General features: G+C 37.3%; 1 protein-coding gene across 1 annotated transcript in view; it reads left to right on the top strand.

The window, feature by feature from the left end:
• Positions 1-13,072, top strand: part of LOC110454998 — a 17,042-nt gene extending 3,970 nt beyond the window's left edge. The window contains exons 5-11 of the mRNA XM_021504864.1: positions 604-691; positions 1,678-1,799; positions 1,995-2,100; positions 2,843-3,024; positions 3,220-5,685; positions 6,859-6,958; positions 9,550-13,072. Of these exons, the coding sequence (XP_021360539.1) occupies positions 604-691; positions 1,678-1,799; positions 1,995-2,100; positions 2,843-3,024; positions 3,220-5,685; positions 6,859-6,958; positions 9,550-9,678 (3,193 nt within the window). The 3' untranslated portion in view covers positions 9,679-13,072. The remainder of the gene's footprint in view (positions 1-603; positions 692-1,677; positions 1,800-1,994; positions 2,101-2,842; positions 3,025-3,219; positions 5,686-6,858; positions 6,959-9,549) is intronic.
• Positions 13,073-15,201: the final 2,129 nt, after the last annotated feature.

The following is a 15,201-nucleotide window of genomic DNA, read 5'->3' as shown; positions in this document are numbered from 1 at the left end:
GGGGGGGGGTCATAACTCTTGCATGCATTGCCATAGGTTTGCTGCCCCATGATCTCCTACAAGCACATCACAGAACTTGGCAAAATAGTTTTCCCTGGTAAGAGTGATGTACTAAAATCATTATTGCCTCCAGTCAAAGGCACTCGAGTCTTGATATTGTGTCCAGGATATTCCATCCCTTGCAAACATTAGACCATAATGCTGTCAGCAGAAGGCAAGGCAATATGAGATAGCCGTTCCTTCTATAAAGAGTCTGAAGGCATGGTGAGGTCACTATTTTATACCTAAACATTCTAAGATGTATACTGTGGCTTAGTGCCTTAATTCATTCAATAGAACGAGATAATAATGTAATGGGTTTAGTACATGGCTTGAAACTGCCAAAGTTGTTGGCTGATAAAAGCATCTCTAGAGGTGAAATTAATGAATATTGATAGTGCTCACTGCTTAAATGTCAGGACTGTGTACTCTATCTCTTCAGGGTATATACCCTACATACATCTTATATGTAATGAGTTTAGTAAAACAATTAGCAACCTTTATAGGTATTTAATTCTTGCAGGTTGCTGTATGACAAAGATTACTATGCTGTATTTGTTACAGACTACATGCACGAGAGGATGGATCTCACCACGTGTGTATAACAGGTCTAACGGAGACACAAGTCCAAAATGTAGCCGCCATTATGCAGGTAGGACCCAGTACCAGTATCCCATACATTTTTTTTTTTTGGACAGCCATTTATCAAGATTGTTTTGGGATTCATCAGACTGAATAGTGTGTTGTTTTTGGATTTGATATCAGTACAATTTCTTCAAAATGAAAATTATATTTTAGATATGAACAAACTGTGATTGTACCATTTGGTACTTACATCTCAGAATGGTGACAGGCAGTATGTATCAAATGTTCACAGCTCTTAATTCCCATCAAAACAACACATCCATGTCCCCCTTCTTCAGCTTTGTAAACTCTGACTGCATATAAATTAGCGTATACGCTCGGCGGATAGATACTTGTTTCAAATATGGCACCACTCACGCTTCGGTGAGATAACAGTCCAATGACAACCAATGTTTGGATCATTCACCATCTAGATGCATAAAACATATTTAGGATCCATTATGTCTTATTATACAACAAAAGAATGCTGACAAACTTCTTATTCCATGGTGGCGCGTTCAAATTTCTTTGGCGGTAACGTCAACAATGGCGGCTTCGTTCTGACCGCGTCACTCCATGAGCAGTGTGTCGACCACCGTTGTAAATGAATAGAAAAGTTTGAAGGGCTTCTCACATTGCTTAATTTAAAATTTAAAAACCATGAAAGGAAAAAATAGTGTTGTTCACTGTGTATTTTCTAAATTTACTCAAATATTGATGTAGATTCACTGGAACTATATTGTCTTAGCAACCATGGCTACCGTAGTTACCATCGTGGCAACCTGCTTCGACTTTTCTTTTGCATAATGTAGAATTTAAACATTTTTTGAATGTAAATATAAGGATTGACCTTCATTTTGACGGTGTATACGGTAGTATGAAGGCAGTTGCCAACTGCGTTCATACTACCATATACGCCGTCAAAATGAAGGAATGCGCTCCCTAGAATATGTTCGTTGCCAACTGGGTTCATACTACCGTATACGTATTTAAGGTACTTTGTATGTTTTATAGGTGCTGGAGTACGGTAATTCTGTGCGCAGTAAGGGGGTGACCGGAGTAAATCCTGATTCCTCTCGGTCACATGCTGTCCTACAGATAGAGATCAGAAACAGCCAGGATAAACGGGTGGGAAGGTAAGCTGATACACATCATACTAGGTTATTGCAATCACTGGAGAATATTTTGTGATTCAGTGTCATCTCTTATTAAAAGCATTTTCACTATAAAAAGGAATTATATGTTTATGAAAAGTTCCTTTTACACAACCAATAAGAGTTTCATATATATATAGGAATTATATCAGTTATGTAAACATGTTTCTTGCTCAGGATGTCATTCATTGACCTGGCCGGGAGTGAGAGAGCATCGGACATGACAGAAACAGACAGGCAGACACGCATGGAAGGAGCAGAAATAAACCAAAGCCTTCTAGCTGTAAGTACAAGCTGACCACAACTGACCAACTGTAAGTATAGACTGACCAGCTGTAAGTACAGGCTGACCACAGCTGACCAGCTGTACATATAGACTGACCACAGCTGACCAACTGTAAGTATAGACTGACCAGCTGTAAGTATAGACTGACCACAACTGACCAACTGTAAGTACAGACGAACCATTAATGACCAGCTGTAATTAAAGACTGACCACTACTGACCAACTGTAAGTACAGGCTGACCACTACTGACCAACTGTAAGTACAGACGGACCACTACTGGCTATTCTAATTCTTGAGACGGGTTAGGCATTATGGATTTATCTTTATATTGAGACAATACAATTACTTCAGTTTACAGTTTGAATGTTATTTATAGGATTACATTGAAACCTGATCAGAGGGGCCAAATCATATGGTATTGGGTATATCTATAGCAAAGGCCAGCATACTGGTGGACAATGAAATGAACCAGGACACCAACAAGTCTGAAATTAATCTGAGGCTCAATATCCACCTTAGAGGCTCCATCATCAGTAGACACCATTACCTTATCAAAGACATAAAGCACTAAACAGTTAAACTTTATAATACCTGGAAATCTTTACCCTGTTATCCTACTCTTTATCCTCCTCCTTCTAAATGTACAGGGTAGATATTTATGTATTGTATGCATTGTCTGAGTGAACTTGTTTGCACATTATTCTGCACCTTGTGAATGTGATTTTTCTACTTTTCCAGCTGAAGGAATGCATACGTTCTATTGACCAGGACAGTAAACATACACCGTTCCGACAGAGCAAGCTGACTCACATCCTGAAAGACTCCTTTGTTGGAAACTCACGTACCTGTATGATAGCCAACTTCTCTCCCACCAACATATCTGGTGAACACACTCTCAACACACTCAGATATGCTGACAGGTGAGCTCGGAGAAATCAACAAGAATTGATGAAAGTCACACTGTTATGTCATTGTGGTTCAAACTAGAAAATAATTGTCTTGATTTATAATGTACCAGTAGTTTGTATCAACTAAACAGATTGTTAACCATAAAACACAAAGTAAAAACAACATTTTATGCAATACAGTGTTGTAACCTTTTGTTTGTATTTCAGGGTGAAGGAATTGCGACGAGATCCTGGGGCTGGGGGAACAAGAGCCAGTCTAGCCACTAACATACTGATGAACATCCCTCTACAGGCGCCATCTGTCTTTCAACCTTCCAATGTCCTCTGTTCTTCCACGCCCATGCGACACCGCTCATCACGTCAAAGCAGCAGTCGTGTAGTGTCAGATATAGCACTTGACCCCAATGAAACCCCAATCAAGGGTCATGGAATGAGGAGGAAAGTTGTTCCCAAAAATATTGCTAAATCCGAGTCTTCAAAGCCAAGCCGCTCTGTTGCCAGTCGCCTGTCTGTTGTCCGCCATACAGGACCTAGTAAGTCATCTTCACCAGTCACATCACGTCGCAATCTTAGAGCAGAAGCAGCTTGTCAGGATTCATCAACAGACGATACGCCTGAACACACAGAGTCCGACTCTAACAACATCACCGTGCCAAACCGACAGAGAGTCGGGATCGGAGCTAGCAATGTCCCAATCACACACTCACAAGACACAGACAATGACTTTCCTACAACTGACTTCAACAATGAAGAAATGCTCAATGATCTTAATAAGACTGGTGGGAAGCGAACTGAAACTGGCCAGACCATGCCCATGGGAGAAACGTCTACAGCAACAGCCTCTCAAGCTGTTACGGGTGGAGTGCACCTGTCAACGGCGGGGCATCCCCTCCCTATGATCGAACAGGGCAAGGCATCTCATGGAGCATCTAGTTGTACAAACAATCATGCCATCCCCATTTTAAGGAATAAAAAGTATACTGAGTCGCCTAGAGTGACAATTGCATCAGTTTCCTCCACAGGAGCAGATCAACCTTCACCTTCCTCCAGAAATATTCAGGGATCAGGGTCATCTGGTGCTGTAGCCAAAGGACCTAAAGTGTCTGACACTCTCCCCCAGCGACATTCTCGCCCTTCTTCAGAGTTCAACGATAGTTTTGAGGATGATCTGCTGTTTGAAGGAACCAACAGAGTACCAGATAGTGCTAGGGGTTATCCACGGAAACCATCAACAGGGGAGTCAAACCTACAGAATTCAGGAGGAGATAATAATTCTCCTAATCTTGGACTCAGTCGTGGACGGGATGCTCCATTCAAAGTACCACAGGATAATTTGACCACTCCAGCCATCCCAGCAGTGCTGACTGCCATCAGTAGTGACCTCACTACATTTTCTCAAAGATCTCCAGGAAGAATTGGTAATAACCGTTTCCACAAACCTGAGCCCCCTCAAGGTTTACCCTCAAACAACCGTCCTCCATTTACTAAAGAGAAAACGAGTGAAAACCCCATGGCGTCACGTCCCCGCATCCTGCGGACTCCTCCGCCAGTGGTGTCCGAGTCTCTGATGGAATCTCCCGAATATCAGGGAAGATCCAAAGTGTCTGCCCCATTTTCTGTATCACATCAACCCTATAGAAACTTTAATGATAATGGGGCCAACACTAATAGATTGTCTCCGCATAATGTAGCAAGGCAGACTAATGTTAGAGAAAATAATCGGGACAATATAGATCAGGAAGTTGAACTCCCTTCTACAGGAGAATGGTATGCTACCCCTGCACACTTTGATACCCATATGTCAGTGCAAAAATCCAGCAATTTTGTTTCTCAGTCTTCTTCTAAACTACAACCAGGTGCTTTCTTTAGTAAATACAAAGAATTTACCAGCAACATTACGCCAGAGAAACCATATGAAGATTACTTTGACGAGGAGGAAACAGAAATCAAAGGGGTGGATGGTGACATGTCGGAGTTTCTGACAGTTCAAAGACGACAAACTACCCCAGAAAATCGTAAGGTAGATACTGCGTCACGTCAAAATGTAGCTAGTCGTCTACGTTCAGTGTTTTTCAAACCACCATCAGAAAATTCAGAACTTCATGGACCATCCACATCAAAACCGAGTGAAAGTAAGTCTGTGACAAGTGACAGTGGGCTGGCGGTGTCGGTCAGTGACAGCCCTCAGGCAGTGCGTACATGCTGGGACAGTAGTACAAATCCTGTACTAAACGTTCCATCTCCACAGAGTATTACCATTCCCACACTCCTACAAGGAAGTTCCCACAATCTCCTGGAAATCGATAAAATTCCTGCATTGTTTGATCCAAGCAACAAAGAAAATATCTTGGCAACTAAATACCATCAAGATGGTACTGTGTCTTTCAGTTCTTCTTCTTCACACGACAGTCGCTCAGAGAACAGTGTTGCATCAGGCGGACGTTCCGCTAACAACAGTAGTGCTATAAAAACAGAGAAGTTGACGGTGGGATCAGCATTTTCACCAATTCACCCTCAACCTGTCACGTCGTCCAATCGGCTGACAAAGAGTGTGGCCGTGGGAATAGTCAGTAAGGACATTCTTCAACCGAAGGCTTTGACCATGTCAACAGACAACGCTGGAAATGGACGCAGACGAACCATAAGTGACGAGTCCATTCCAACAGATCCGAGGTAAGGTTATCAATAAGATCTAGTTCTGAGTTGTATATTCACATTTAGAATGACATTGTGTCTTACTAGAATAGTAAACCTCTGTTTATAACTCATTATCAGTAGAACATTTTTATGTAATGTAACAAAGACAATGACTCACCTTGAAAATGTAGAAATAAGGAATAGACAAAAAGTGTTTTATGTATGTATTGTGGAAGTTTCTGGTGATAACTCATGGTTTGGATACACATGTACAAGTGTATGAAAGTTATGGTGAAAGATGCATACACATATGATGCGATCATTATGTAACGCATTTAAAAAAGGAGACATTGTTCACATCTTTTGGAGACATGTTAGTTTAAATTTTCCATTGTGGGCTCAAAATTGTGAAAGCATCGGACCTAATAATTTTTACTACACCAATGTATAATAAGCAATGATTAAATCTTAAATATAGAGAAATATTTTAGGGCTTAAAGACATTGATACAGCAGTTTGTCCACAACTGTGTGTGAATAGGATTTACGACAGTTAAGCAGTGAGGATTCTCTCAACTTGATAAAAAAAAAAATCACAAAATGAAAACGATTAACCTGAGTATTATTTACCAATCAGAACAGTCACTGGACCATTTGTGAAATGGAGACTGCTGATGCCTATTCAGATCTATTTAAATTAAGGATAAATTTATGAGTTTTCACATAATGCTGTATTAAATGTTTAAAAGAAAACATGTTTAATGAATGAATATCTCCTAATACATGTACCAAGGCAGCAAACGAATGGATGATTTCATCCAGCAGAAAAAAAACAATCACACTGTTAGAGTTGGTGCACATTTTGACCACAACATCATTAGAGTTACAAAAACATATCAAATAGAAAAAATCTAATGGTGAATCATAAAACACCAAATGATATTACATTTATGTTGCAGACAATTTCTTAAAAGCTTTTCAATTCAAGATATTTTATTGTTTCGAAAAGGATTTGACAACAGTATTAAGCCTATATTATTAAGTGTTCAGTTTTTGTCACAATCATGCTTTAATTGTATTCAGGGAAGTAAAGATATTCTTCAACATGAATTATATGTATCGTATTCAATGGACAGGCATGTTATATATCCTCTACTTCTTTAAACAAAAAGTGTATACAGACTGTATACTGAATTCATTTTTCTCCTAGACAAAGACTGATATCAGCCCACGAAGACCAGTTGGCCGTAGTTACCTCCCTTTGTAAATTAGAGATGAAGCTGTTGTTAGGTGCTAAAGCTGGAACTAAGGTATGGTTGTTTGAATGATATATAAACTCACCAATATAACTAAGCTGGAACTAAGGTATGGTTGTTTGTATGATATATAAACTCACCAATATAACTAAGCTGGAACTAAGGTATGGTTGACATTGTGTATGATATATAAACTCACCAATATAACTAAGCTAGAACTAAGGTATGGTTGACATTGTGTATGATATATAAACTCACCAATATAACTAAGCTAGAACTAAGGTATGGTTGACATTGTGTATGATATATAAACTCACCAATATAACTAAGCTAGAACTAAGGTATGGTTGACATTGTGTATGATATATAAACTCACCAATATAACTAAGCTAGAACTAAGGTATGGTTGTTTGTATGATATATAAACTCACCAATATAACTAAGCTAGAACTAAGGTATGGTTGTTTGTATGATATATAAACTCACCAATATAACTAAGCTAGAACTAAGGTATGGTTGTTTGTATGATATATAAACTCACCAATATAACTAAGCTAGAACTAAGGTATGGTTGTTTGTATGATATATAAACTCACCAATATAACTAAGCTAGAACTAAGGTATGGTTGTTTGTATGATATATAAACTCACCAATATAACTAAGCTAGAACTAAGGTATGGTTGTTTGTATGATATATAAACTCACCAATATAACTAAGCTAGAACTAAGGTATGGTTGTTTGTATGATATATAAACTCACCAATATAACTAAGCTAGAACTAAGGTATGGTTGTTTGTATGATATATAAACTCACCAATATAACTAAGCTAGAACTAAGGTATGGTTGTTTGTATGATATATAAACTCACCAATATAACTAAGCTAGAACTAAGGTATGGTTGTTTGTATGATATATAAACTCACCAATATAACTAAGCTAGAACTAAGGTATGGTTGTTTGTATGATATATAAACTCACCAATATAACTAAGCTAGAACTAAGGTATGGTTGTTTGTATGATATATAAACTCACCAATATAACTAAGCTAGAACTAAGGTATGGTTGTTTGTATGATATATAAACTCACCAATATAACTAAGCTAGAACTAAGGTATGGTTGTTTGTATGATATATAAACTCACCAATATAACTAAGCTAGAACTAAGGTATGGTTGTTTGTATGATATATAAACTCACCAATATAACTAAGCTAGAACTAAGGTATGGTTGTTTGTATGATATATAAACTCACCAATATAACTAAGCTAGAACTAAGGTATGGTTGTTTGTATGATATATAAACTCACCAATATAACTAAGCTAGAACTAAGGTATGGTTGTTTGTATGATATATAAACTCACCAATATAACTAAGCTAGAACTAAGGTATGGTTGTTTGTATGATATATAAACTCACCAATATAACTAAGCTAGAACTAAGGTATGGTTGTTTGTATGATATATAAACTCACCAATATAACTAAGCTAGAACTAAGGTATGGTTGTTTGTATGATATATAAACTCACCAATATAACTAAGCTAGAACTAAGGTATGGTTGTTTGTATGATATATAAACTCACCAATATAACTAAGCTAGAACTAAGGTATGGTTGTTTGTATGATATATAAACTCACCAATATAACTAAGCTAGAACTAAGGTATGGTTGTTTGTATGATATATAAACTCACCAATATAACTAAGCTAGAACTAAGGTATGGTTGTTTGTATGATATATAAACTCACCAATATAACTAAGCTAGAACTAAGGTATGGTTGTTTGTATGATATATAAACTCACCAATATAACTAAGCTAGAACTAAGGTATGGTTGTTTGTATGATATATAAACTCACCAATATAACTAAGCTAGAACTAAGGTATGGTTGTTTGTATGATATATAAACTCACCAATATAACTAAGCTAGAACTAAGGTATGGTTGTTTGTATGATATATAAACTCACCAATATAACTAAGCTAGAACTAAGGTATGGTTGTTTGTATGATATATAAACTCACCAATATAACTAAGCTAGAACTAAGGTATGGTTGTTTGTATGATATATAAACTCACCAATATAACTAAGCTAGAACTAAGGTATGGTTGTTTGTATGATATATAAACTCACCAATATAACTAAGCTAGAACTAAGGTATGGTTGTTTGTATGATATATAAACTCACCAATATAACTAAGCTAGAACTAAGGTATGGTTGTTTGTATGATATATAAACTCACCAATATAACTAAGCTAGAACTAAGGTATGGTTGTTTGTATGATATATAAACTCACCAATATAACTAAGCTAGAACTAAGGTATGGTTGTTTGTATGATATATAAACTCACCAATATAACTAAGCTAGAACTAAGGTATGGTTGTTTGTATGATATATAAACTCACCAATATAACTAAGCTAGAACTAAGGTATGGTTGTTTGTATGATATATAAACTCACCAATATAACTAACCCAGCACTGATGTATAGCAGAAACTTTATATGGGACCAGTGCAGCCTACCTCATTTGTTAGATTAGATCAACTGAAACATATTTTTATGGGCATTTCCCTTGATTAAAAATTATTCTGATAATTAATGAGTTTTTGATGGGTTTTTTTCTCCTCTTTTTTTTGCAGACGTATGATGAATATGTTGACAAAGTCAGCAACATTTTGAGTCAGAAGATGGCCGCCATGCAGCTACTACAGGAACATATCAAATCCTACACTGCATTCCAGGTTCATCGTGGGGCTGATAGTTCATAACTATAGCCCTCCTCTCTGTCAGGGGCTGCTGATAGTTCATAACTATAGCCCTCCTCTCTGTCAGGTGCTGACTACCCTTCTACATAGAAACTCTTCTACATAGAAGTCTTCTCAGGATCAGCACTTCTGTTTGTTTGAATCTTGTGGTGACGTTCCTCCTTTAGATAGAATGATAAAAATTACACTGTTAACAAATAAATCTAAGAATTGAGGATTTACTGCTGAAGTAGGAAGATATTAAATTGAGTCTTTATGGTAATACCAGGTTAAGAAACTACAAATCCTTGTTAACCTGAACCCTTGATGAGATAATCATTTCGCTAGAGAGTGATCTTATTGAACTTTTGGTAGCCATCACCAACTTGGAATTTTTTTGTTCCAGATTTCTTTCAAGAAATTGCACCTTTTTTATGTTGAAAAGATTTCCCAATACATGTGAGTCGAGAGGCCAGAGAACACCATCCTACAGGGAGTTGTATGTTATGTTTTTGTCAATTCTAAACCATAGTTTTATGTTAGGGAGAAGAAATTGTCGAATATAACGCCAACATTCAGTATTTATTTATTAATATATTTCCTGAAACAGGTTTTACATGTTAAAACATTTTGTATCACATATATTCTTTGTTAGAATTTAGGCAAGAGTATTATTAACGTTTCATACTGTTAACATTTCATAAAAAAGAGATGTTAAAATTTGATTTAGATAGTACCAAGTTTTCTTATTTAACTCTGTGATGCCACAATGCTTTAAAATATTTCCCATCGACACCTGTTTCATACTTGTTTTTTATTTTATTTAATTGTTATCCAACACCATCAAAATGAAAACAATGTATCTGTGGTGTAATTCTAGGCAGCGTTACTCATTAGCTGCTAGATGTTAATAGATTTTGTATGAGGATAATATAGATATTTATTTTGAAGACTGAGCAAATGACAGTGTTGTAAAATGTTATATGTACAGGTTGTTTTTCAAGATTGTTACATTTTTTAAAAGTGAATTTTCCCGAACATGAATTGAATTGTTTGATGAAATCTTGAGACAGATTGATTTACTGGCATTAAGAGGCCTGGGTTATTGAGACAGGTATGGCCTGGGTCATTGAGACAGGTATGGCCTGGGTCATTGAGACAGGTATGGCCTGGGTCATTGAGACAGGTATGGCCTGGGTCATTGAGACAGGTATGGCCTGGGTCATTGAGACAGGTATGGCCTGGGTCATTGAGACAGGTATGGCCTGGGTCATTGAGACAGGTATGGCCTGGGTCATTGAGACAGGTATGGCCTGGGTCATTGAGACAGGTATGGCCTGGGTCATTGAGACAGGTATGGCCTGGGTCATTGAGACAGGTATGGCCTGGGTCATTGAGACAGGTATGGCCTGGGTCATTGAGACAGGTATGGCCTGGGTCATTGAGACAGGTATGGCCTGGGTCATTGAGACAGGTATGGCCTGGGTCATAGAGACAGGTATGGCCTGGGTCATTGGGACAAGTACAGCTGTGTTGGTAGAGTCAGGGTTACATACAGAGTACATGGTCAGGTGTTCAACAGGTAAGGTTTCTAGCACTGATCAGTTACATACAACTTACAAGGTACATGTAGGTCTAGAAGAGTTATTTCCCTTTGTCTTCATTATAACTTGAGATTATAATGGTCACATTTGTAGCCCAGAGAGATAATGTTTGGCTAGCACATTCATTTATTTTGCATTTAGTTTAAAGATGTTTATACCGGTATCACAGATTTTGTTATTTATTAGTCGAAGGATAATTTGTCTCATTTTATTAAATTGCTTATAAAGTAGTAAATTCTCAAGTCTGTATAGTTTTACATACTTAAGATATCAATAAGTATCTTTGCAAGATTTGAATTAAGATTGTAACATCACAGTCAAGATAACCAATGTTTTACATTTTGTTCATTTCTTTTTAAATACATATTTTTCAATGACATCATCAAATTACGTTTTTGGTTATCAAATTCTGATTTCAGTTTCATAGCCTGTATGCATGAAATTCATAAAAAACTTGTTTGAATGTTAAATATATGTAAGTCCCACTTTTATGCAGCTCTGTGACCTGACATATATTTACAGGATGTCTTACAGTTTGGGGAGCAACCGTTTGTCAATTTTGAACACTTTAGTTTTCCAAAGATAATCTGTTAAAAACAAACTTATTTTGATGAAAATTAGTAAATATGTACAATAAGCAACTTTGGTTGGTTGATGGTTTCCGTAAAATAATTTAATAAAATAAGAAATTTGATCAATAGCTATACTATACAAAGATTGAACTTGAGGGAAATCTGCCTGTTATTAAAAACTTTAAAGTAGCATATAATTATAATGAGGCAAATTTTAGCACTTTACAAAATAAAATCGTTCAGAATCAGAACTAAATGCTCTATAATAACATGAGTGTTTACTTAGGTACATTTACATGTACAGTCCTGTGATTCCATTCATTAATGTATGAACTTATTTTATGTGAAATGTTTCTTGATATGTCATAAATCAATGCATTTATTTATATTTTGTCAAACATTTACATTTTGTAATATATTTTGTAGTGACGATAGTGTGTGTGGCTATACATTAATTCATTCCATCCAGAACAGTTTTCCGTCCACCAATGGAATTACAACGAGTACCTTATATATTACCAGGGGTAGGGGTGGGATTTAGGAGGTTTGATCCATACTCCATGAACAGAGAACCGTTCATGTTGCTTAACTTCAAGACATGAATATCATTGTCAACCCTATTGTCAAAAATGCTAGTTCGTGTCTTTGATTATTACATGTATACCTTGCACTACAAATTAGGTGTTCTTGGCACTAACGGAAATCCATTTTGAAGAGCACATCAAATGAATAAAAAGAGGAAAGGAAATTTTATGTAAATGCCTATACCAAAAATTCATAAAAACACATTTCTTCTGAGAAACGCTTTCTATTTCATGATAATATATACTAATTGTTATTTTTACTCAAGAGATAAATTCGTTACAGTGCTAAGTTGTAGGGGGCCTGAGGTGGGGTGGGTTTAGATGTCAATTTTTTTACAGAAAAACAGATGGGAGTGACAATTATTTGTGTAGGCAGGCCTATCATGACTAATACAATGCATATCCAGTGGGACCTAGTTAGTGGTCCACTGTTGCATTACTTTTTAGAGACAAAAGATTTAGGTATGCTGTATTCAGTCTTAAAAAAGACATTTATGGGAACTGAACTTTGTTCCTTGGTTATGTTACAAAAAACGTTTACATGTTACATATTGTAAATTTCTGTAAGGTGATATTATACTGCAAACCTGTGACATGTGATAATTCATTTCAGGTATTTATGTACCTTGTTATCTTGAAATAAAGTCTGGAAAACAAATAATTGAATTTGTCTTGATTGATAAATGTCAATTTATAATGGTTTTAACAGTGAAGGACTGATTTGCAGAAATAAAATGTTAAAATTCATGAGAGTGTTGCGATCTCATGGTAGTGTGGTGACCTTTCAAATGTGTGATGACCTCACCAGAGTTGTGATCTCAAAAGATGGTTAAGATATCATGAGAGTGTAGTCATGGAGTTGTCATATCACAAGAGTGATAATTTCTGAGAGTGTGGTGATCTTACAAGTGTGTGATAATCTCTGAGAGTGTGGTGATCTTACAAGTGTGTTATAATCTCTGAGAGTCGGGTGATCTTACAAGTGTTTCTTGATTTCTGAGAGTGTGGTGATCTAACAAGTGTCTTGATCTCTGAGAGTGTGGTGATCTCACAAGAGTGTCTTGATCTCTGAGAGTGTGGTGATCTCACAAGTGTGTGATAATCTCTGAGAGTGGGGATCACAAGTGTGGTAATCTCACAACAGTGGTAATCTCACCAGATTGTGGTGATCTCATGAGAGTGATGATCACACAAGTGTTGTGATCTCATGAGAGTGTGGGGATCTTACAAAGGTAAGTTGATCTCACAAAAGAGTGGTAATCTCATAAGAGTGGTGATCTCATGAGAGTGGTGATCTCACGAGTATGGTGAGCTCATAAGAGAGTGTTGATCTCACAAGAGTGGTGATCTCATGAGAGTGGTGATCTCATGAGTGTGTGGTGATCCCATGAGAGAGTGGGGATCTCATGAGAGAGTGGGGATCTCACAAGTTAGGTAATCTCACAACAGTGGGGATCTCACCAGATTGTGGTGATCTCATGAGTGTTGATCTCACAAGTGTGGCAAAATGAGAGAGTGGTGATCTCACACGTGTGGTAATCTCACAAGTGTGGTAATCTCACAAGAGTGGTGATCTCACCAGATGGTGGTGATTTCATGAGAGTGTGGTGATCTCATGAGAGTGTGGTGATCTTACAAGTGTGTCATGATCTCTGAGTGTGGTGATATCACAAGCATGTTATAATCTCTGAGAGTGTGGTGATCTTACAAATGTGTACTAATCTCTGAAAGTGTGGTGATCTCACAAGAGTGTCATGATCTCTGAGAGTGTAGGGATCTTAGAAAGGTAAGTTGCTCTCACAAGAGTGTGGTAATCTCACAAGTGTGGTGATCTCATGAGAGTGGTGATGTCACAAGTGTGGTGATCTCATGAGTGTTGATCTCACAAGAGTGATGTGATCTCATGAGAATGGTGATCTCATGAGAGTGGTGATCTCATGAGTGTGGTGATCTAATGAGAGTGGTGATCTCACAAGTGTGGTGATATCATGAGAGTGTGGTGATATCATGAGATTGGTGATATCATGAGAGTGTGGTGATCTCATGAGATTGGTGATATCATGAGAGTGTGGTGATCTCATGAGAATGGTGATCTCATGAGAGTGTGGTGATCTCATGAGTGTGGTGATCTAATGAGAGTGGTGATCTCACAAGTGTGGTGATCTCATGAAAGTGTGGTGATCTCATGAGATTGGTGATATCATGAGAGAGTGTTGATCTCACAAGAGTGTTGTGATCTTATGAGAGTGTGGTGATCTCTGGAGAGTGGTGATCTCATGAGAGAGTGGTGATCTCACAAGTGTGGTAATTTCACAAGAGTTGTGATCTCACCAGATTGTGGTGATTTCATGAGAGTGTGGTGATATCATGAGAGAGTGGTGATCACATGAGAGTGTGATAATCTCTGAGAGTGAGGTGATCTTACAAGTGTGTGATAATCTCTTAGAAAGGTGATCTTACAAGTGAGTGATAATCTCAGAGTGTGGTGATTTCATAAGAGTGTGGTGATCTCATAAGTGTGTGGAGATCTCATAGTGTGTGGAGATCTCATAAGAGTGTGGTTATCTCATAAGAGTGTGATGGTCTCTCACAAATGTCATAATACCTTTAGAGAGTGGAGATCTCACTAGAGTGTGGAAGTCTGTACATGTTGACCCTCGAGAACACAGATGGACAGGACATGTGGTATTATGTCCTTGTACATGTTGACTCTCGAGAATACATATGGAGAGGGCATGTGGTATTATGTCCTTGTACATGTTGACTCTCGAGAATACATATGGACAG

This window comes from Mizuhopecten yessoensis, unplaced genomic scaffold, assembly GCF_002113885.1.
Source record: "Mizuhopecten yessoensis strain PY_sf001 unplaced genomic scaffold, ASM211388v2 scaffold8123, whole genome shotgun sequence".
NCBI classification, from domain to species: domain Eukaryota; kingdom Metazoa; phylum Mollusca; class Bivalvia; order Pectinida; family Pectinidae; genus Mizuhopecten; species Mizuhopecten yessoensis.
This window is presented reverse-complemented; position numbering and strand designations above follow the sequence as displayed.